The sequence below is a fragment of the Musa acuminata genome, chromosome BXJ2-2, assembly GCF_036884655.1.
Source record: "Musa acuminata AAA Group cultivar baxijiao chromosome BXJ2-2, Cavendish_Baxijiao_AAA, whole genome shotgun sequence".
Classification (NCBI taxonomy): domain Eukaryota; kingdom Viridiplantae; phylum Streptophyta; class Magnoliopsida; order Zingiberales; family Musaceae; genus Musa; species Musa acuminata.
In genome coordinates, this window is record NC_088339.1 from 30,414,677 (window position 1) to 30,433,920 (window position 19,244).

The 19,244-nt window shown below is 40.2% G+C and overlaps 3 protein-coding genes across 5 annotated transcripts; 1 reads left to right on the forward strand and 2 right to left on the reverse strand.

Moving 5' to 3' along the window:
• Positions 1-373: 373 nt before the first annotated feature.
• On the forward strand, positions 374-3,145 carry LOC135605997 (cytochrome P450 90D2-like). 2 transcript variants are annotated; one of them, XM_065096672.1, is made up of 8 exons: positions 374-667; positions 753-1,077; positions 1,316-1,465; positions 1,557-1,802; positions 1,956-2,045; positions 2,182-2,367; positions 2,444-2,565; positions 2,714-3,145. In XM_065096672.1, exons 1-8 carry the CDS (start codon positions 459-461, stop codon positions 2,772-2,774), a joined length of 1,389 nt encoding a protein of 462 aa, XP_064952744.1. In that variant the 5' UTR covers positions 374-458; the 3' UTR covers positions 2,775-3,145. The 2 variants fall into 2 exon arrangements, with proteins under 2 accessions (XP_064952744.1, XP_064952743.1); XM_065096671.1 differs by having other exon boundaries at positions 2,806-3,145.
• Positions 3,146-9,563: 6,418 nt separating this feature from the next.
• Positions 9,564-14,599, reverse strand: LOC103975345 (nucleosome assembly protein 1;2). Of its 2 annotated transcripts, none has more exons than XM_009390284.3 (12): positions 14,448-14,599; positions 14,296-14,339; positions 14,076-14,171; positions 11,710-11,802; positions 11,480-11,570; positions 11,332-11,393; positions 11,066-11,250; positions 10,798-10,975; positions 10,663-10,706; positions 10,178-10,382; positions 10,070-10,087; positions 9,564-9,963 (listed from the first exon to the last, which is right to left on the reverse strand). In XM_009390284.3, exons 1-12 carry the CDS (start codon positions 14,497-14,499, stop codon positions 9,913-9,915), a joined length of 1,119 nt encoding a protein of 372 aa, XP_009388559.2. In that variant the 5' UTR covers positions 14,500-14,599; the 3' UTR covers positions 9,564-9,912. The 2 variants fall into 2 exon arrangements, with proteins under 2 accessions (XP_009388559.2, XP_009388560.2); XM_009390285.3 differs by having other exon boundaries at positions 14,460-14,588.
• A 1,683-nt stretch (positions 14,600-16,282) lies between these two features.
• LOC135605035 (cytokinin dehydrogenase 6-like) lies at positions 16,283-18,535 on the reverse strand. Its single transcript, XM_065094711.1, has 3 exons — positions 17,338-18,535; positions 16,797-17,065; positions 16,283-16,731 (listed from the first exon to the last, which is right to left on the reverse strand). Exons 1-3 carry the CDS (start codon positions 18,478-18,480, stop codon positions 16,434-16,436), a joined length of 1,710 nt encoding a protein of 569 aa, XP_064950783.1. The 5' UTR covers positions 18,481-18,535; the 3' UTR covers positions 16,283-16,433.
• Positions 18,536-19,244: the final 709 nt, after the last annotated feature.

A 19,244-nucleotide genomic window follows, 5' to 3' on the forward strand; every position in this document is an offset into this window, starting at 1 on the left:
TGCTGCCTTAAAGACATGGCCACCACATGCAGGTGGCTGGATCAAAGGTTATATTATCCCATTTCTAATCGTGTGGAACGGATTGGATATTAGATGATAATTTTGTGTGTGTGTGTGCGTAGGGAGAGAAAATTTTGGGAAGAAGATGAAGATGACGACAGGAGGTTGGTGGGTTGGATTCTATAGAACGGACCTCACATGTGGCCCCCCAATGGTCTATGGTACATTACAATCATAGAGTTGGGGCGATGCCACCATTAAATATCGTGCACTGTGAAAGCTCATCCACATTTACTTAGCATCGCTAACAGCTCTGTTCTTCTCTACTTTCACTCTCTCTTTGCTCTCCTTTGCCCCCCCACCCCCCCACCTCCTTCTCTCTCTTCGATCCGTCGTCGTCCTCATCGTAGCGTGCTGGAAAACGCACACAACCATCCAAAACAACATAGCTTTGCAGCATGGATAAGTTGTTGATCATATGGCTGGCAGCATCAGTTATCGTGGTGACCGTGTTCCTCTGCAAGAGTCGGAAGCTGAAGAGGAGAACGAGAGCTGCTCGTCTCCCCAAAGGAGCCCTCGGCTGGCCTCTTATCGGAGAGACGCTCGAGTTCGTGTCCTGCGCCTACTCGCCTCGCCCGGAGAGCTTCATGGACAAGCGCCGTCTCGTGTACGTAGATGTGTTACCAGCTCATGCATGCTTGTGTGATCATGATCTTGTGAGGTAGGGTTTATGCCATGAACGAATCTTTTAGGTATGGGAAGGTGTTCAAGTCGCATATCTTCGGAAGTTCAACGATCGTGTCAACCGATGCAGAAGTCAGTCGGTTCATCCTGCAAAGTGACGAGAAGTCCTTCGTGCCATGGTATCCCAAATCGCTCACGGAGCTGATGGGAAAGTCCTCCATTCTGATGATCAACGGGAGCCTCCAAAAACGAGTTCATGGCCTCATCGGCGCCTTCCTGAAGTCCGGCCACCTCAAGAGTCAAGTCACCAAAGACATGCAGCGCTACGTGCAGGAGACCATGAGCAATTGGAAGGATGGGCACCTCATCCACCTCCAAGATGAGGCCAAACTAGTGAGTCCCTCACGACCTTCCTCCTCTGATCTCTTCCCCTCATCCCAAGGCAGGCAACTGTGACTGATGCACACGTGCGTTAGACCCCATGCAAAGCCTGGCCGGCAGGAGGGAATTTAATGACCTTGAGTCGGGTTTGACTGTGTCCCAACCTTTTCATGTCACCATTTACTTTGTGTGGCAATAGCAGTTACACATTCACCAAACAATTTCTCTCATGCTGCCTAATCTTAAGCAGATTGTTTTCCAAATCCTGGTGAAAGGATTGATTGGGTTGGAGCCAGGAGAGGAAATGCACATCTTAAAGCAACAATTCCAGGAATTTATTGCTGGTTTGATGTCTTTGCCAGTGAAGCTACCGGGAAGTAGACTTTATAGATCGCTGCAGGCAAGTCTGGCTCTATGTTTCAGCTAGCTAACTTGATGGCAAACCTGCAACTTCGATTCATAATGACTTACTAGTGAACAGTTCAACCCAGGCAAAGAAGAAGATGGTGATGCTGATCCAGAGGACCATCCAAGAGAAGAGAATGAGCGAACCTCGGTGCCCTCCACGGGACGTGGTGGATGTTCTGCTGAATGACAGCAACGATCAGTTGCCCGACGACCTCATATCGGACAATATGATCGATCTGATGATACCAGCGGAGGACTCGGTGCCGGTTCTTCTGACGCTTGCAGCCAAGTACCTCAGCGACTGCCCTCTTGCTCTCCAGCAACTGGAGGTACCAAACCACATGCTCCTTAATCCTTCATGCACGGTTTAAGATCCGGATTCATCTAGTATTTCTCGGATTAAGCCGTGCCATACATCATCTCCGAATGGGTTGATCAACGTTTTCTCAACCCAAACTAATGGATTCCTCTCATAATCTCAGGAAGAGAACATGCAATTGAAGAAGAGCAAATCTCTCCTCGGGGAGACACTGCAGTGGACCGACTACATGTCCTTGTCCTTCACACAAGATGTAAGTTTGACAGTTAAAACTGAGGACATCGATGTGCAGTAAAAAAGCATCATGCGTACATGTATATATACACAAACATATATATACATACATACTTACTTACTTACTGAGACTAACATGGTAGTACTCGATATAGGTCATAACAGAGACGCTGCGTATGGGGAACATAATTAGCGGCATCATGCGCAAGGCCATGAAAGATGTGGAGATCAAAGGGCACCTGATCCCCAAGGGATGGTGCGTGTTCGCCTACTTCCGATCGGTCCACCTCGACGACGACCTCTACGAGGAGGCCTACTGCTTCAATCCATGGAGATGGAAAGTAAAGTGACTGCCTCCTTCTTCTTCTTCTTCTTCTTCTTCTATTTCTTCTTCTCGTGCTCATTGAAACCCTACAGGGCAAGGACACGAGTACTTGTGGCTTTACTCCTTTCGGTGGTGGGCGAAGGCTGTGCCCGGGGCTGGATTTGGCCAGGCTGGAAGCTTCCATCTTTCTGCACCATTTGGTTACTGGCTTCACGTACGTATCTGCTGCCATCAATACATGCAACTTCTCCTAGTTTGTGATTCCATTTATAGCGGTCACTGGTACACAAAGCATGCATCTTCTTTAGACATTGTCACAACGTGGTTCCAAGATGAAGACTGAATGGTGTATTACACACCAGTGCTCTAACATTTACTGCAGCACACACGTGCTGTAGTGCCACTTTAAGGCACCATGGTTGATGCAACCTGCACTTGGCTGCTGTGCCCACAGATGGGTGGCTGAGGAGGACCAGATCGTGAACTTCCCCACGGTGAGGATGAAGAGAAGGATGCCCATCATAGTGAGGAGGAAGAACTGAGAGAGGCTGGCTGGTTGCAGTCACAACACATGTTGACACAAAAGAAACAATTAGGGTTAGAGCAATGTGTTGTGTGTCTCGACCACTACTGCATATGCTCTTAGAAGCTCACAATGTACACAGAAAGACCCAGCAGTGAAATTGGTTAGAGAAGGTCCTTGTGTATTTTGTGCATGGCATATCAGTCCATGGCAGAGAGATGGCAGTGTACAAGTGCTATAAATAAAATTTTCCTTCTTTTTAGGAAAAAGGTTGAATGAGATAAAACAAGGTCCACACCTCCCAAGAAAAGAATTCAATGTGGTGGAGAGATTAAAAGTGAGTTACGAGTTCTGAAGTTTGACCACAGCAGCTTTGTGGCAGAGAAGACTTTGGAGTTGAGGGAGCATGCAGGACCTGGAGAAATTTATCATCGAGCCTAGAAAAGCTGCTTTAGCTGCAGTGGCGGGATCCGTCTCTGTGGCCTGTTTCTGCAGTTGTTGCCCTTTTGAGAGAGAAAAATGCGCTGAAGTGGGGCTGATTTCCTGCAGTGAGGATTTTGGAAAGGCATGTTCACTGAGACAGTTTGGATGGACAAGTAGTTCAAGTGTGCAACACAGGTATGTTCTCATCGTGAGTACTGTGTGTGTGACAATGAATAATGCAAATGTGGTGGTATAGAGAAAAAAATGAATTGAAACACTGAATGCAGCAACTTGTGTGAAAGGCAGTAGGAAAATTTTTTGGGCGAACCAAAATCCATAACTACATGGTTATATTGCATCAATAAACAACAACAAGAGCCGAGGAAGTTGCTCAAATTTAAATCTAGCATATCATGGATTACTTGACATTCTCATCTTTCTTCTTTTTGTGTGTGACTGAGTTGCAACACTAATCAAAATAGAATACTCAAGCAAGTATATGCTTATTCAACTTACACTTTAGGGTGGAAGATGAATATTCCATCAAAGGAACAAGAAAGTAAAAGCAGGTGCTCTCTTTTGAGCTTTATGTCCATTTTATTTAATTGCAACCCACAGCTTAAAACACTTGTTAGTCACCCTAAATTGGTTGTTTCCAAGTAGTTAACCTATTACAAGCATACAAACCAAAACATACAAGCAATACATCACATCATTTATGATGATAAAAAGGCTGCTAAACATTAAAGCTTAGGCCGACAAAGTTGGACCATACATATGTCTCCACCAAATAGAATTTGGTTTCTCTGACTTCATTGATCACTAGGTTGTACAAAGTTCTAAATAAGTTGTAGACAACCTAGACCTATACAAATCAGGACTATTGAACCACAAGCCACATCAAAAAGCCTACATTTGGTTCAGAGTAGAGCTCAATGTAAGCTTACAACTTGCCAGTTTACTCCTTTTTTCTCATAAGGAAAATAAAAAGACAAGCGAAGCTTTCATAGCACAGTTACACAAGAAACATTTTGAATGATAAAACTTGTTTATGAGCAGCTTAAGCTCGAACAGAAGCCATCATGAAGAAGTGGTGCATAAGAGTCACCACCTTCAACATCCCACTTATGAGCATCCAATTTATGATGGTTACGATAAATTGTATCTATAATGCTAATCCTAAGTCCCAAGAAACGTATCTTATATGATGCGAAGATTCATCAGATTCATCCCCTTAAGAGTATATTGTTTGTTATAGTCGTTAGAGGGATAAACTTAGACACAATATGTAATATCCCCCAAAACCACAGTTAGAATACCCTCGTTCATCTGAATGAAAATCTAACATAACCTAGAGAGACAAAGGAAATCTTATTTGTTATCTGATTTATCTGATTCATTTTCAGCCGTACTCGTGATGCTTCCTACAGTTCTTGCCAGTCTAAGAGGCTAATCTACTTGGGGCACACTCTCTTTCATAGCAGTGCCAATAATGCTAGGTTTTACATTAGCAAGGACTGCACAATCAATAAAAGGTTCTTTCAGGCATACAAAAAATGATATTCTCCTATACTTGGTCCATCCTTTAGCCTGCCATAAGTGTGGATAAAGGTGTGACCTGTCCCTCCAATGTGATAGAAGTCATGTGGGCAGAACAGAAGTCATACGACTCCATGAAGTATAACATGAGGGATATGCAATCATATCAAGCACACATGAATAAGAGAGTTCATGGTGGAAACCTAGTTCAGAGAAGAAAAGGCAAACGGGAATATGACCAGATAGAATTTGAAACACACTAGATCTTGACAGAGCTCATGAATTAATCACTTCAGCATAATAGAGAACCATAATAACTCCACATGCAACACATAAACCAAGGTTCTGAGAAAAAGTCTACGAGTTTGTCATCTCGTTGCCAATATCAGGACAGAAACAACTGCTTAGCTGAGTAGTTTCAGATTTGGATTCTAAAATAAGACATATTTCCCCTAAAAAATTGAATTAAGCAACAGGCTCAGGTATCTCTCTGAGTAATCAAATTTTCTCAAAAAGTATGCTGCTTACTAGCCTTAATCTGGTATCTAATGTCAAAGTTATACCTGGTTAAGATGTAAAATCAGCAAATAAAATGATCGAAAAGCATCACTCTACTATGAAGTTTGTGCTGCACTCTCTAGCCTCTAACTAAAGCACTCAAATGTAGTTAGGTTAGACTCAACCACTTGACTTGATGTTTGTGAAAGAAGCAATCATTGACCAACAGAAATTGTGGTATTCTGTAAGGGAAATGGTGTCTCAATCACTTATCATAGAGGATATTTCACACTAAGAACTGATAGATGGGAACAACCAACCGACCATGCTGTCAGATGATAAAAGCTGCAAATTACAATGTTCCTTATGAGGTAAAGCTCAAGACCACCAAATCACCATGTACCTAAAAGTGACAAGAAACTAAGGGGAACAAGTGCCTAAGGAGTAGTGCTCAATCAGTTTGATTTAAATCTATATTGGCCTAACCAAGAATATATAACATGGACTTTGCAAAAAGTATCAGTTGCATTTCTCCATAGTTGCTGATTCATCATTATCAGCTAATTGCTAGTATAAAAACAAACAATAAATTCTAGGACCACAAGGAAACAGCACAAGTGGATTCTAAATATTTCTGAGCATTGATTTATGTGATAGAGCCTGTGCAACAACCAAAGAAACCGGTTATGCTTTATGTGACAGAGAAAGGCACCTAACCGGGAATAAATCATTCTACCTGGAGAACAAACCAACAACTAAGCAATTACTTGATAAGAATTATCTAGTAAAGCATGTCAAGAAGGTATGTTTAGAATAAATCTTAAGAGTAGAACTACAGGATAGAGTATGTGATTAAAAAATAAAATCTGAGAACCAAATATCACTCCGAAAGTTATATCAATATATAACTCCTTAGCTAAGTGACAAGAAATACTGCTTGAATTTTTAATTTTGTTGGCCTGCTGTAAAGTACCTCATCAGACTCCATTAATAAGTCTCAACTACAGCACTAGCAGCAAAAATTTTCTGCATAGCACATCTAAGATCTTCAGGCAATCCATCTAATTACCGAGTGTCATAAAGCTAATTCCCCTTTGTTAATGCCTAATAGATGAGATTCAATAACCAGTTAAAGATAATCAAACAAACTAGCATAACATTTGTTATCTATTAAATTTTGTACTTACAGTTGGGATAAAAGGACAGACGGTCTTTTATACCTTTGTTATTGGTGCCAATTTTTAATTTCAACCTGTACCTGATGCATCTTATAATAAGAATGTCATCATCTAATACAGAATTGAGAAACTTTCCAGATAGGACAATCACTGCATTTAGCTTTCATCCTTGTGGGATATGACCAAAAGTTATTTCCAGTCCAATTTTCACTTCCAAATGTGTCATGATTATAAACTCCTGATTAGCGTTTAAATTGCAATCTGAAAGAGCCCTTTTGACCAGCTCAGAACATTCACAGGCCTATTTGTGTATGGCATGTATTATAATACATATAATAGCCAAGGATTAAGCCATTTACTATCCCCAAACTAGTATTTTCAACTAAAAAATGTGATGCCAATTAAGATAGTGGCAGACATCATGCCAACCGTGTCAAAGATATCAACATATGACTCAACCACGAACTTTTGGTTTGGTCGATATCAACATATGACATAGCCACCAACTTTTACTTGTTATCAGCCAGCAACATACAAATTGTGCTATATGAAAAAAGTATCGAGATACCGTCATGTCATGAAACATCAAGTCTTACTTTTAATACCAAAATTCTTTTTTTTAATGAAATAAACTAGAACATAACTTATATTATATTGTATATAGAGCAATATAAATTGGCTACCATCTTATCAAGATAAGCTTATATATTTCATTTCTGATAATAATCACATTGCAGATTTATGAACAACAATCACATTAACCTGAATTTCAAATATGACCTTCTATATGTGAAAAAACAATTTCTAAAATGTGTTACCAAAAACCTTCAAGAATCAGATTGCAGTTTTTTTTTCCTTCATTGAGAAAAAAGATTGTAGCACACCTAGAGAATTTTTTGGAACATGGGAATAAATGACATATTCAGCTGGTAGTTACTGTATATGGAATCCTTCTGGAAAATAGTAAACTGATGGATTTAGTTGGGCTTACAGTGAATTTGTACCTCGTTTGTTAATGGGATGAAGATAATTACTTTTTAAAAAAAGATCCATATATGTCAACCAATGAATCATATTTCCATGTTCCTATAAGCAGATGATTGACTTGGGAACCACAAGATGGTTAAAAGAGATGATGCTTCAGACAACAGCAATTAAATACATCGATGAGACAAAAGGAAAAGAGTGTAGAAACAAACCTGAAAACAGAGGTGGTGCACATTGCCATTTTAGCAAATTTAGGACAGACTTTCTTCCAAGTTTCCTGTAATAGGTTAATAAGAGACTTAGTGAATCTTCTATTAGTCACAGTAAAGAAGGTAAATGTTGTGTTTTCAGACCCAACTCTTACAACTGTTAGTAGACAGACACAAAAAAGAAGGGGGTTACAAGTATAATATTCTTCGAATGGAGAGATTTATAGTATTTCACCAAGGAAGATGAACACAAACCGACAGAACCATACAGGCAGCAATTAATTTAGGGTCCTGATCTAAATGTTGTCAGGACCTAACCCCTTTCTGATTGATTTGTATTACCACATTAATTTTGCTGAGACAACAATTTGTCGATAGCCGTTGTATGTTCTAGCCAAAACTCTTTTTGGTGCCCATGACCAGAAATACTATTTAATCAGTTTTCCATTTAGATACTGACGGTTGCCAAATTCCAATACTTGGAGTCCGCATTCCAAGCCAAATCCTAAAGAAACCAACGTGTTTTCTATACTTTGGCTTTTAAGAAACATCGACTCGGCAATAAATCATGCTTCCCAGAACATATGGATGCTTTCTACACAGTCCTAGGTAAACAGAGGAATGTTCTCTACAGCTTAAATAGAAACGAGAAGAACAGAATTTTGCACGTAATACTGAAGGGGTCTTATCAAACAATCCAGATCACCATAACCACTTAACTAGAACAACATGAAGTAGAATTATACAGGCTGCTCATGACACATTTAGATTTCCAAAGATTTTAGAACACCGAGCACACTAGCTGGATTAGAAATTTAGATCCATCATGAAGTCATTCAATATCTTGCAGTGGTAGAAAAAACAAAGTTCAACTCTTGACTATCGTAAGTATCAAACTCAGATCGTTTTTGTAGCCTTAACAAGGAATATCTAGAAAGCATTAATGAAATCAGCAGGAACAACAAAAGTCATGAGGACTGAGTCATTCTACCTCATGCACGCAATAGAGATCATTAATTCAACTTCTTTAATGAAGATTTACCTAAATGCTGATATTGCAGACGCACGAACGCTCGTAAGCTCTTCTGGCGGATAAGGTAACAGAGAAGTAGATGTTACCAGGCGCATGTGACTATAACAGTACAAATAAATAGATCGGTCTAGAATATTAGGGAATGTTTTGGGTAGCATATCCATTTAAAGAAAGAAATTTGGATAAACTTGGGAAGAACGAAGGGAGAAGACTATCAAATTGATGGAGTGTTAAAGGTGATGGATCGAATCTATGAAATAAAGCGGAAGATAGACAAAGAAGAACGGAGAATGGGATACCTCCACCGAAGAGACCGGCGAGGGAGATGACGGGCTGGCGGCGGGTAAGAGGACTTAGCGGCGGAGGCTGCGAGGGTGAAGACGTTCTGGCGGCAGGACCACCAGGAGGGAAAAACGGTGGCGGCGGCGCCGCCAGCGCGGAGGAACTACTTCTCGGTCTTGATCTGCTGCTGCCGCCACAAGGAGAAACTCTTCCCACGATCTCTACGCTCTTCAAACTGCGTCGGGCTCTGGGCTCTGCTGCTGATGGTCAGCACGGATCTCGTCGCACCATCAAGTGCATGCACGAACCTGAATGTCGAGATGCGGTGCACACCAAAGAAGATGACCAAAACTCGCGCGCCGCGGGACCCACTTTCGGGCCATGGTAGGCCGCCAATCACAGCGCAGGTAAGCTAGTGTAGGCCGTCCCCTGCCTCATCGATTGATTTAAGGGCATCATTGCCTCCCGCTTTATTATAGAGCAACAAGGCCAGTGCACTTAGCAACTTATAAAGTACTCGTAAGTATGGCACAATATTCCTCAAACAATAATAAAATCACTAATGGCATACACAATCGCAAGTCCATCGACAGACACAGAAGAAGGAAACTAGTAATGTTGCTACAATATAAGAACACAAAACTTGGTTCCCCACCCTGATCCCCAAGGGTTCTCCAGATAAAATGACAACAGGATGTATAAAAGTAGATTGTTCCAACTACATGCAAAACCTCAATGACTGCAGTCTAGGTATTACTTTGTCTCTCGGATAAAATAATAGCATGATGAAAAAAAAAACACTTGATCATCCAAAGAACTGTATGCAGATCCTCCACAACTACACACCCTAGAAAATACTCCATCCATTATGGAAGACATTATAGAACATCTATTGTTGTTTGCACTCTGCAGGACGATCACCTTGATCCCCTCGACTCTTCTGCGTTCCACAAATCATCATGATTAGAATATGAACAAGCAGGATTGGAGCAACCAAAGATTAAGGCCAAGGGAAATATATAAGAGGGGATAAGCTAATACTGCACCTTCTGCCCTATAGATGACTGCTTGTGATAGCACACAAAAAATAACACCAAGTCAGTATGTAATGTTCCCAAACAGCAAACTAAATCTTGAAAGTATTCCAGTCATACCTTTTTCTTGGACTTGCCTCTCTCTTCTTCATCCTCATCCTCATCCTCATCCTCTTCATCATCTTCCTCTCCATCATCTTCATCATCTTCGTCCTCATCTTCACCATCCTCCTCATCCTCTATTTCTAGTTCATCATCATCTTCAACAGCCTCCCCCGTGAACCATGAAACTGCATGGGGAATTATCTTATCTCTGATCGTGGACCTGCAGGTTAACAATACTAGTCAATATGGTATCAACAAGGGACTAGACAACAATATATTGCAAAACAATGACTTAGCATGGAATTACTATTTCAAGCAAAAACATGACAAGAACTAGTAAACAAAGGGGCAACACTTGATATCACTGAACAGGTTCTAAATATCCAAAAAAAGACTTTACCTTCTAGAATTATCAACATGCTACCTGTATCTATTTATCTACTTTCTTCATGAGACAATGAATCAGTAGACAGCCAAACAAAACTAAAGGAAGGGCTTACCCAATATCATAATCAGCTTCCATTTGACTCTGCAACTGCTCAGCCTATCCAAAGAATAACAATAAAATTAGTTGCATTTTTCCTTCTTTTACTCACTAATATTTCTCGAATTGATGGAGAATGATAATAGCTTACAGTATCTTCATCAATATCTGCATCATCATCTGGAACCTGTGGTGGATTAAAGAAGTTGAAAAAACTCTCACAATCTTCAGTTTTTGTTATGGGCTTGGCATTCTTTGAACCCTTCTTTGGCTTCTTCTTAAGAATCTTCTGGGTCAAACACTTCCCTGGAAGCCATTCAATTTCCGTTCTGCAGCAAAAGCAACAATTTATAAAAAATCAAAAGTACACAAACCCTGATCTGATACCACTGGCCAACTAAGCAGAAAAGAAAAATTACCCAATTGCTTTTTCTAAGATTGGTTCATCTTCATCAATCATGTGGTACGTTTTTGAAAGAACAGCATTCTTGAAGTAAGGGTTAGTATCGAAAAAAAATTCAAGTTTAAAACCCTTAGGATCATCAATTCTGCACCACTTTATATCCTTCAGATACTTGAGAGCTTCCTCATCACGCTCTTGAATCTAGATGATGAAAAGTTAATGGACCAGACAACATTATAAAGTTGGCAAGGAAAACGCTGTGCCATTTAAACACTTCATTACCTCCTCGGTTAGCACTTCATTTGTTTTCATCGCAGTGAGCCAAAAGCCTGGCACACCTTTTTCTGAGGCAAGGTGGAACAAATGAGAATCCAAAAGGCCAAAGACAAACCAAATCAGAATATTCGGCATCTTAGGTTTGTTAAAAGACCTTCAGTAGTCCTATCCTCGGCAGGGATTTCATCTGAAGATTCATATTTAAGGCCTTCAACTTCAACAACACCATTCACAATGTCATATCTCTGTAGTCCATGTCGAATAATATTTAAAAATAGCCAATATCAATAACATTCTGTACTAGGATTAGTAAAAGATTTACGTGATTGGACAAGGATGTAAGATAATAAGATCATGAAACAATAGTGGCAATTAAAAGTGCACCTTCGTATATAATGGCTCATAAAGCTTCTGATATTTAGCTTCAAGTGCGGCCCTCTCCTCAGAAAACTTTGCCTCAAGCTCATCGTGTTGGCTCTACAAAAATGACAGACAAGAGAAGATGCTCCATCAACTTATGCAAGTCCCTAACACAGTTACCAAGAGTCCTGTCTCTTTCTAATCCATGTCTAACAACCCTCATGTTCAATCCTGAATGCTGGCAGATGCTAGAAATTATAGGTGGAGATGGAAGTAGAGTGTTTATTCCCGAATGCAAGCACATCACATCTATAATTATACATGGAAATAAAAGTTGTAGTAGTTGGAACGTTTCAGATTGGTGGTGAATAGTGATGGATGAGCTGGTTGATTTTAATAAACATTTGGACTATACCGTTGCATACATAGTAATGCAGGAAAGAGCATTGGTTAAAACTGCCATCACAAGCTTGTGTGTTTCTTATGGATTCAATGTTTACCTCCACCAGAATAATTTCACGACTTAATGTTACCTCCATCGATTTCAGAATGTCAATACAGTTGTGCCACAAATCAAAACTTCGGAAATGTCCTCATTATTGTGCCACGAATCAAAACCAATATGGTTGTGCAATGAAGAGATCACTCAACTGATCAATGTAATATATACCTTTTAAGGAGTAACATAGTACTGTTGCTAGTAATAAGTATAAATTCTTGCTCAAAACATCCATATTTTCTAGGTCTTCTATAAGGTTTCATGATTGTTTCACAAAAATCCAAGAGAAATGGTGCCTACACAAATTTTTTAATTTTGTAAGATTGTGCCCATATATTTTTTTTAAAATTAAGGAAAATTTAACTTATACTGGAAATAAACAATAACAACAAAGACATAGTCATAACTAATTGGAGTCGGTTACATGAATCTTTTGCCACCATTGAAATCTGTAAAAAGTCATATGTTTAATTAAGTTCAAAATACTTAAATATTTATCTATAGTTTCTATTAAATGTTTTTATGCCTTTATCATACCACTAATATTAATCATTTCATATGTTCTAACTACTGCATCCAAAGATCTCCTAAGCACATGTTCATATCATCTTAAACGATTTTTTCTCATCTTATTCTATACCAAAGTGATACCTAATTGTTCACGAATAACAATATGTTTTTCGCTATCATTCCTATAATTCCACACATTCATCTCAGCATTCACATCTCAACAGCATAAACCTTTTGTATATGTTAATTCTTAATTGCCCAACACTCAAATCCATAAAGCATTATTGGTTTCACAACTATCCTATAAAATTTTTCTTTTACTCTCAAAAGTATCTGATGATCACACAAGACTCTTGATGCCCTTCACCGTTTTAGCCATCTTGTTTTTACTCTATGAATAATATCTTTATCGATCTCTCTATCTTACTGAATAAGTGATCCAAGATACCAAAACTTTTACTTAAAATGACTTCTTGTCCATCCAACATAATTATATTCTCCTATCTATTTCTAAAATCACTAAAATAACATTTAATATATTCAGTTTTAGTCCTATTTAATCTAAAACATTTAGTTTCTATGACTTGCCTCCATAACTCAAGTTTATAATTAATTCCACCTAGACTCCCATCAACTAAGATAATATCATCAGCAAATAAAATAGAAGGCCTATCATAAAAGTGACTGGTAAGTTCATCCACTACACTGGAAATATACAGAGCCAATTTGCAAAGGTCCAAGGGGGCTTTAAGCATCTCATCTAACAACATGAGAATATAAAAACAGCTGTGGATGTATGGTTTAACCTTCACATTCCTCTTTAAAACAAAAGGCAGAGCAGCAATTGGATGCATTGACCACTAGCATCAATTCATGGAATTAATGTAGTCAGATTTTGTACAAACCATGCCTCTAACGAAGAGACAAATGATGACTGAATTAACATAATTGGCAACATAATTGAGAACTATAGCAGATTGACAACTTCTGAACCACCAATTTCATAGTTAGCTTCCATTTTCAAAGAGGCTCAAGTTAATGTGGAGGATAACATTTGAAATTGAGACAAGAAAAACTATGAAACAAGCATCTCCCAAAGAAATAAGGCTACGGAACCTCGTAATAAAATTTCCACTGACCAATGTCAAAATAATAATGATCAAAAGGCAGAACATATACACGTGACCTATCATGTTCATCCTCGAACGTATTTGGAATTCTATTGGTGAGTTACAAAGCTACATCAGGCAAGTTCGGTCAAATATCTAAACAAAATCTAAACAGAGAGAATGATATGATTAATTTTAATCCCCAACGAGAACCAACCAGATGCCCATGTCAAAACACGACCAAATCCTACTAAAGCAAGATAAAAGCGAACCTGGATGTCCCTCAAAACCTCAACACGCTTCCTGACCACCGGGCTGAGCGTCTCCAAAACATCCGCATGCTTCCCCGCGAGGCTCTGGAGCTTGTCCTGCGGCCCAACAGAAGCACCCATGAAAACACGTCAAGCAAATACATTGAATCTTTCCTCCTCTAATCAGACGCAAAGGCAAACACAAAGTTCAACATAGTCCAAAGAAGGCCCAGGATCGCACCTTTAGAGCATTGACGAGACCGGCTCTATCCTCCTCGCTCAAAGCTGCACACGAGAAACATTTCGACACAAGAATTAAAAAAAAAAAGAGGACACGAATGGGAGCAAGAGCGATCGAACGGGAGAGAGAGAGGGGATGGGGAGGGGTGAGACCGGAAGCGAGACCAGCGAGATTGAGGCTCTCTTGCTGCTTGTCGTTGCTCATCGCCGCCCCTTCTGCTGCCTTCCTTCTCGAGATGAGAAGCTCACAAGGGAAAACCCTACGGCGGGGTGTACGAGTGGGTTCGAGAGGAGTGAGCCGAGGAGAAACGAGATACATTTATACCACCTCACAATTATAGTGGGCATATATTAATTAATCGAACAATTAATTAATTAATTAACTAATCCATAGTTTCTACGCACATCCGTTTCTCACTCTGTGATCCATACCCTCCATTTACTAGAGGACTTGAGACGGGCCAAAGCGGGTTCCACATGGAAATACCCAATAACGTTCCGGGCAACTGAGGAGTGATACCAAGAAGGTATGAAAAGTAATTTTGTATTAGATTATAGGTTTAGGGGCCTTAATTAAGCGGCGCGGTTGGACCGAATCGGGCCGCCCCCTTTCAACCCAAATCATGATGTTTTCGTAATTATTGTGCGACACAGGCCTGACTCAAAGCTGGCATGCCTCTCTCTTTCCGTCCCTACTTTATTGATCCTTTTCCCTGTCATTACTTATATCTTTCTTAGTGTAATAATCTGATTATAAATTGTGATGAAAATTATCCAACACCGCTTTTTTTATATATAAAAAAGGCTTTAAAAAATATATAATAAAAACTTGTGAATGATTAATACAGTGTATAAATGAACTAAAAATAATATATATATATATATATACACACATTTTTATGATTAGGATGAAAATATCGAGATGGATGTTTTAACTTTACAGAAAAACAGTAAAAATATCGTGTAAGATTGTATTACAAAAAATATATATATATAAATATAATTTATTCAAATATATTATTTAGTGGAAAGTTCAATGATGGTTTAAAAAAGATAGAAGAAAATTTTATTATATCATATTCAAACATATACAGTATACTGTAACATCATTATTATTTAAATATGATATAATAAAATAACTACATGAAGAAAATACAAAACACAAAAAAAAAAAAAAACAAGACACTTTATTTTATTATTTAAATAACTATTCTTTTGTAATTTATTTAAACTATTGACTAATTCATCATCTTCTCACTGGCCTCTTGGTAGGGATGATCCAATTAAAGAGTTCATGTGGTATAATGATTAAAGTGTTGGTTTTAAATGAAAAGGCTTAGGTTTGAATTCAAATCCTAATAATGTCATTTGTATTATAATTTTTATAGTTTTATGTTTTTAATTAATTTTTCTATGTTACTACACTTATTATAGTTATACATCTATTTTCAAAAAATTAAAATAATATTATAATTTTTATATTTTTATTCTTTTTTGAATAAAAATATAACAAATTGATGATTCGAACCGAACCAATGGTTCTGGTTCGGTTCAATAATCAGGTTTACTAATCGAAACTTAGACGATTCGATTTTGATTCTTAATTTCGAGAATCCGATTATTCCGGAATCACGATCACCCTACTTCCTACATATAAATGTTCCGAGCGGAATCATGTGTTTAGGTAGAATCGCATTCGATGCCAATAATAAGTGAAAGCATGCACAAAGCTCGACCAAGTTGTCCATATTAACGATTAGAATCACATGTCGCACCTATCAGCATTTGACATATTAGAAAACAATAGGAGAATATCCACTGATGTCTTCACAAAATCTTTGATCTTTCTCGCAATATCTGCATGGATCTTTGCCACAATCACCTTGACGATGACAGTGGCAAATCTTTCTTAAAGTAGATATCATGTTGCCATCGTCCACAAGTGCATGATCACATGTATATGTCCGTCACGAGGCTATGGTTCTAAGGTGGGTAATTAAGAAGGGATTCATACGAGATGTGGCAGATAATACATCAGGTTACGTGATGAATGCTGTGGACGTTCCACAGGTGGATTGCAGCTTGTGCATGCATGGCGTGGGTTACGTACGCACGTACGTACGTACTCCGAGATATGAGCTACAGCGAGGTCGTAAATATTTGCTGCCCGGGTGATAACAGTGCTTTGGGGTCGTATCTTCTCTTCAGCTGCACAAACGTATCCCATTTGAGGCCGAAGTGCTTCTTCCAGTCCGCCCGTGTCGTGTAATGCGGCAAATACTGCTTGAATTCGATCCCTGCCTGGTTGCAGAACCTCAATATTTCGTCGTTTTGGTCGTCTAAGTGCTTCCAGTCGTCCATCGTGGCAGATCTCAGGATACCGATGGCGTAGAATATGTCTTCGTCAGGGATCGTCACTGACATCTTCTCATCCCACCTGCAATCGCGAGTTAGCAGACTCGGAATTCTTGACGAGGAAAGAGACGAGTTTGTTCCACGTACTTGCTCCTGTTCATGGGGGAGATGAGGACCGTTGCCATGGGGGTGTTGTTCTCGATCAGGATCCCCCGGAAGATCCCAGTCTCGAAGTCTCGCATTCTGGACTTGGGCACGAACAGGTTCAGCCATGGATGGGGAACGTCCCACAGGCCCATGGGACGCAGCTTTATCTCGTCATGGTGAACTCTGTCGAGGAAACGGAGGTAGGAGACGTCTTTCGTGAACGCGAAGCCAGGGACAAAGCTCAGCTTTTTAAGCAGCAATTTTAGCTTCTGTCGAACGAATCAGTGATTAAGACCGGAGAGACAACCATTGACAAGATGATATATTGTTTTCTATTTGTTGGAAGAGGCAACAATCACACGGGCATGAGGCTGCATGCATGCATGCATGCATGCCTGCATGAGCCACCAAAAACAACATGGGTGGACAAATCAAGGGAATCTTGGTGGTAGAATCAAGTAGCCCATGGGAGGATACGATGACGGGGAACTTTTCTATGTCCTGTAGTTGCATGAGAAAGAGGAAGCAGCAGTGTTGTTACCTGATCAACCAAATAGGCCGTGGCTAACTCATAGTATATAGCTCCTTCCAAGAAGTAGATTACACCGAACTCAGCTGCGAGCACTTTGATCTTCTCCGAGTCTCTCTCTGAGAAGAAGGAAGAGTTAGCTGCTCCATTCTTCATAAGCAGCTGTCCCTCCACGTAATCGAAACCCTCCTCCGAGATGGAGATCAGTAGCTCCTGGTCGTTTATGAAGGAGCCGAAGTCGGTGTAGATGAACCGCACCCACCGGACCCGTTGCGGCGCTGGTTCCACGGCGATTCGAGCTCTGGTGATGATGCCGAGTTGGCCGAGTCCTCCCAAGACCCCGTAGAACAGGTCTGAGTTGACGTCACGGGAGCATGTCACCATGTCGCCTTTCCCTGTCCAAGAAGAACATAACGTCAAAAGAGAGTGTAACAGAGGACATCGAAGAAAATGAAAACAGAGGTCAGAGTGATTCGTGAATGCGTAGAGGTGCGAGGTACCGGTGATGACATCGAGTTCATGAACGTTGGAGATCTGCGGGCCGTGCCGGAAGGCCTGGCCGCTTATGCCTGCGTTCGAGAGCGTGCCGCCGACAGTCAGGTAGAGGTAATCAGTCCACGAGCGGGGTGCAACGCCATGCTCGAGCGTCTCACGCAGGACGTCGATCCAGAGCTGCTCGCCTCCAGCATCGACGTACAGGAGCCGGTGCACGACGTCAAGCGGCACTTTGATCCGGTCGCGGCGGCGGGCCCTGCGGCCGCGGCCTAGCGATGCCATGTCTACCACCACGCCACCAGGGGCAAAGGCCTGGCCCCTGATCGAGTGGCCGTGGCCTCGGGCGGCTATAACGAAGGGCCGGGGGGAGGCGTAGGAGAACCGGACGAGGGAGGCGATGTCGTCGGGAGACGACGGGTAGAGCACGGCCGCAGGTGCCGCTTCGGTGAGGCGGCCATAGTCGATGGAGAACCGGGCGGTGGCGTTGGGACCATAATGGAGCTCGTCGGCGATGTCGAGGGAGAGGAGGCCCTGAGGAAGGGTGGCAGGCCATGGCCTGAGCTGGCCAAGTAAAGAGAGGAAGCTAATTACGAAAGAGAGAGCCATCACAAGGAAGGTTGATGACATGAGGCCAAGTCTTCGCAGCGCCATTTTGCTCATGGATTGGAAATGGACGGAGAGTGTGGTGAAGGGAAGAGATAGGTGAGGTACTTAAAGTGCATAGTGCAACTGTTAGCTCACTCGAGAAGATAGGATTTCTCGATGATGAGTCAACAAAATCTCGGAATAGGATCGCGATGTCCCATTCGGATGATCTGCTAGATTTCATGGACGATATATACGAGGTTTCGTGTTGGGAGACATATGGTGGGGATCTTTCTAGAACTTGGAATCGAGCCCTAAATTGATATCTTATAGTTTAATGAAGTCATAATGATTAATATTTATTTTAAATTTATTTTTTTATTGAATTATCAGTTTGATGAATGAAATTTGACTAAATTATTTTTTAAAAAAAATCACTTTTATGTATATGGATTATATTGAGATTATATTTTTGATGAATGTAATGGGTGCATAGGTAAAAAATAATATTTATAAGGTTATCTATGAAATTATATTTTTTTGAAAAAAATTTAGAACTCACCCTTTTTCATTTATGAAATATAAAAAAAAGGCCCAGTAAAACCAAGTAGGAGTATCCAAAGAAAAAAAAAACACAAAATTTAACACCAAAAACAACTCAAAAAATTTGAAATATTTGTATGCCACATTGAATAATGAAGCTCAAATCAGAACATATTTCAGTTCATAACATAAATGAAAACATACATTGGAAACATATACATATATATAGTCCTATTATGGCTTCATAGAACAAGACTTAGAGAGTGGAAGGAGAAGCGTGAAGGAGAAAATAACAG

What these genes read in the sequence shown, in the direction of transcription:
- LOC103975345 (XM_009390284.3), bottom strand. Translation starts at nt 14,499, where the DNA reads ATGAGCAACGACAAGCAGCAAGAGAGCCTCAATCTCGCTGGTCTCGCT. An exon ending in TCTCGCTGGTCTCGCTTCCG is followed by an intron (nt 14,340 to 14,447) that starts GTCTCACCCCTC and finishes TCTCGTGTGCAG; the next exon opens with CTTTGAGCGAGGAGGATAGA. An exon ending in ATCTTAGAAAAAGCAATTGG is followed by an intron (nt 10,976 to 11,065) that starts GTAATTTTTCTT and finishes CTTTTGCTGCAG; the next exon opens with AACGGAAATTGAATGGCTTC.
- LOC135605997 (XM_065096671.1), top strand. Translation starts at nt 459, where the DNA reads ATGGATAAGTTGTTGATCATATGGCTGGCAGCATCAGTTATCGTGGTG. An exon ending in TCAATCCATGGAGATGGAAA is followed by an intron (nt 2,368 to 2,443) that starts GTAAAGTGACTG and finishes GAAACCCTACAG; the next exon opens with GGCAAGGACACGAGTACTTG. An exon ending in CATTTGGTTACTGGCTTCAC is followed by an intron (nt 2,566 to 2,805) that starts GTACGTATCTGC and finishes CTGTGCCCACAG; the next exon opens with ATGGGTGGCTGAGGAGGACC.
- LOC135605035 (XM_065094711.1), bottom strand. Translation starts at nt 18,480, where the DNA reads ATGAGCAAAATGGCGCTGCGAAGACTTGGCCTCATGTCATCAACCTTC. An exon ending in CGGCCTATTTGGTTGATCAG is followed by an intron (nt 17,066 to 17,337) that starts GTAACAACACTG and finishes TTCGTTCGACAG; the next exon opens with AAGCTAAAATTGCTGCTTAA. An exon ending in TCCCCCATGAACAGGAGCAA is followed by an intron (nt 16,732 to 16,796) that starts GTACGTGGAACA and finishes TCGCGATTGCAG; the next exon opens with GTGGGATGAGAAGATGTCAG.